Source organism: Suricata suricatta, chromosome 4 (genome assembly GCF_006229205.1).
Source record: "Suricata suricatta isolate VVHF042 chromosome 4, meerkat_22Aug2017_6uvM2_HiC, whole genome shotgun sequence".
Classification (NCBI taxonomy): domain Eukaryota; kingdom Metazoa; phylum Chordata; class Mammalia; order Carnivora; family Herpestidae; genus Suricata; species Suricata suricatta.
Window position 1 is genome coordinate 84,881,707 of NC_043703.1, and position 2,153 is coordinate 84,883,859.

At 46.6% G+C, this 2,153-nt stretch overlaps 1 protein-coding gene across 1 annotated transcript in view; it reads left to right on the forward strand.

Annotated features, from left to right (window-relative positions):
* MFSD9 (major facilitator superfamily domain containing 9) overlaps window positions 1-1,981 on the forward strand; it is a 16,486-nt gene extending 14,505 nt beyond the window's left edge. Inside the window, 1 exon segment of the mRNA XM_029937101.1 lies at window positions 1-1,981. This exon segment is cut by the window's left edge and continues 99 nt beyond it. Within this exon segment, the coding sequence (XP_029792961.1) occupies window positions 1-274 (274 nt within the window). The 3' untranslated portion in view covers window positions 275-1,981.
* The last annotated feature ends 172 nt before the right edge of the window (window positions 1,982-2,153 follow it).

A 2,153-nucleotide genomic window follows, 5' to 3' on the forward strand; every position in this document is an offset into this window, starting at 1 on the left:
GGCCGTCTCCACCGCCGTGGGCAGGGCCTGCGTCACCGACCTGCAGCTGGCCGCGGGAGGGGCGCGGGCCAGCGGCGCAGTCATCGGCCTGGGGCAGTCGGTCACGGCCGTGGGGAGGATCGTTGCCCCCCTCCTCTCCGGGGTGGCACAGGAGGTCAGCCCGTGCGGGCCTCCCAGCCTGGGTGCTGCCCTAGCCCTGGTGGCCATTTTCATAATGTTAAGGAACAGACCCCGCTATGGTGGTAGCGGCAGTGACAAATTAAAAAATGAGTAAAATGGAACTGGACGGAAGAAACCAACTCCGAGGCTGTGAAGGAGGAACGATTTTCCGGCAGGTGTGATGCGTTGACAGACCCTAGGTCTGGCCTGCTGGACGACCAGAAGTCAGAACTTTGTCAAAGGAGAAGGTACTAAGCGTCTGTAAAAGTCCCCTCTTCCCACCCAGCCAGTGGGGTTAAAATTTTCCAGGGGAAACACTGTCAGCTTCAGGACGGGGATGGTGGTGGGTGAACAGGAGGTGACATACTTCTCTGCTAAGTAAAACCTAGGGTATCACATCAATAAAGTGTGATACTTTATATATAACTACTGAGACACAGGTTTCATGTCAGAATGCATAAGCCAAGAGGGGCCCTTTCTGCTATGAGAATCCTAGAGATGGAAGAAGCTGTTATTGAAACTAGCCTGTCACATTCTCAAGTTATAACGAGGTTATGAGTTCAAGTTCTACCTGGGAAGCCGGGACCATCAGATAGCAGGCCCCAGAGGCTGATTCAGGGGGACTTCAGGGAGGCCCAGAACCCTGTATTCTACAAGCACCACTTGCACTTTCTCATGGAGGCAGAAAAAGGATCATTCCGAGATCATACTGGTGTTGATTCAAGTCAAGTCGGTGGGATGCTGGTGGAGCCCAGTGGGGAGGCCAGAGGCCAGGAATGCCTTTCAGAGGCCATCTCACAGGGTGGAAGAGTCCGGCGTCATGGCTCATCAGAGGGCTCTTCGTCTTGTAGCGTCTTAAGTTTGTTGAAAGTCATTCACTTTATCTCACTTTAGTATCACACCTGGGAACGAAAGAGCTCTGCTGATCTACAGAGGAATGTTTTGGTGCGTCTTCCTAGGCCCAAACTGCCCTTCCACGAGTAAGGCCCCAAGGGTCCCGCCAAGAGGCCCAGAAGAGGGTTGGCACAAACTCACAGAGAAGCGTCTGCGAGGCTCTTGCTATTTGGGTGACGTCAGCCATTGATAAAAGTTATTTTGGAGCCCCTTCTCTTTTCCTCACCCAACTACCAAAGTCTGTATCCCCTTTCATTCTCGTTAAGTGGTCCACTAGGAACTTATTCCTGTTCTCAGCCTAATACATGTGTAACTTTAATGATACTTTAATACACTAATCTGTTATCACTTTAACACTTGTCTGTAAAGCAGAAAAAAAAATGTTTCTTCAGTTTTAGAAGTTGTGTGTGGGGGTAAACTCATACATTTCTGAGGAAGAATTAATTGGATGTTTGAAGATTGTCCTTTCTCTTGTCTGGCTGCAAGGAAAATATTAACTTTTTATTGTGTTGTAATTGTGAACTTTTCTACAAGCACTAAGTGTTTTTGACAAAACCAAAATATGATATAAAATGGTGTTACCCTTCAAGAGCACACCAAATCATCATAGAGGTTAGACTCACCAGATAGGAAGTAACTGTGGGTTTTTGCAATGAAACAAAATTTTTCCAAAGATGATCTTTTCTGCGCACTCAGATAAGTTTCTTAGACAATCTTTAATCATTATTAAATGTTTGAAGTCATAGGACTTTGTTTTTGAAGTTAAATAAAGCCTATAAATTTCTTAAGGCTTTACAATTAATCAGATACCTGGAAATCTGAAAACCAGGGTTGATCTTAGTATAGAAGAATAGAGAAACATTTTTTGTTATTCTTCACACTTACAGGGTTTTTTTTTCTTTTTTTTTTAATGTTTTATTTATTTTTGATACAGAGAGAGACAGAGCATGAGAGGGGGAGGGGCAGAGAGAGAAGGAGACACAGAACCGGAAGCAGGCTCCAGGCTCTGAGCTAGTTGTCAGCACAGAGCCTGACGCGGGGCTCGAACCCACGAACGTGAGATCTGACCTGAGCCGAAGTCGGAGGCTTAACCGACTGAG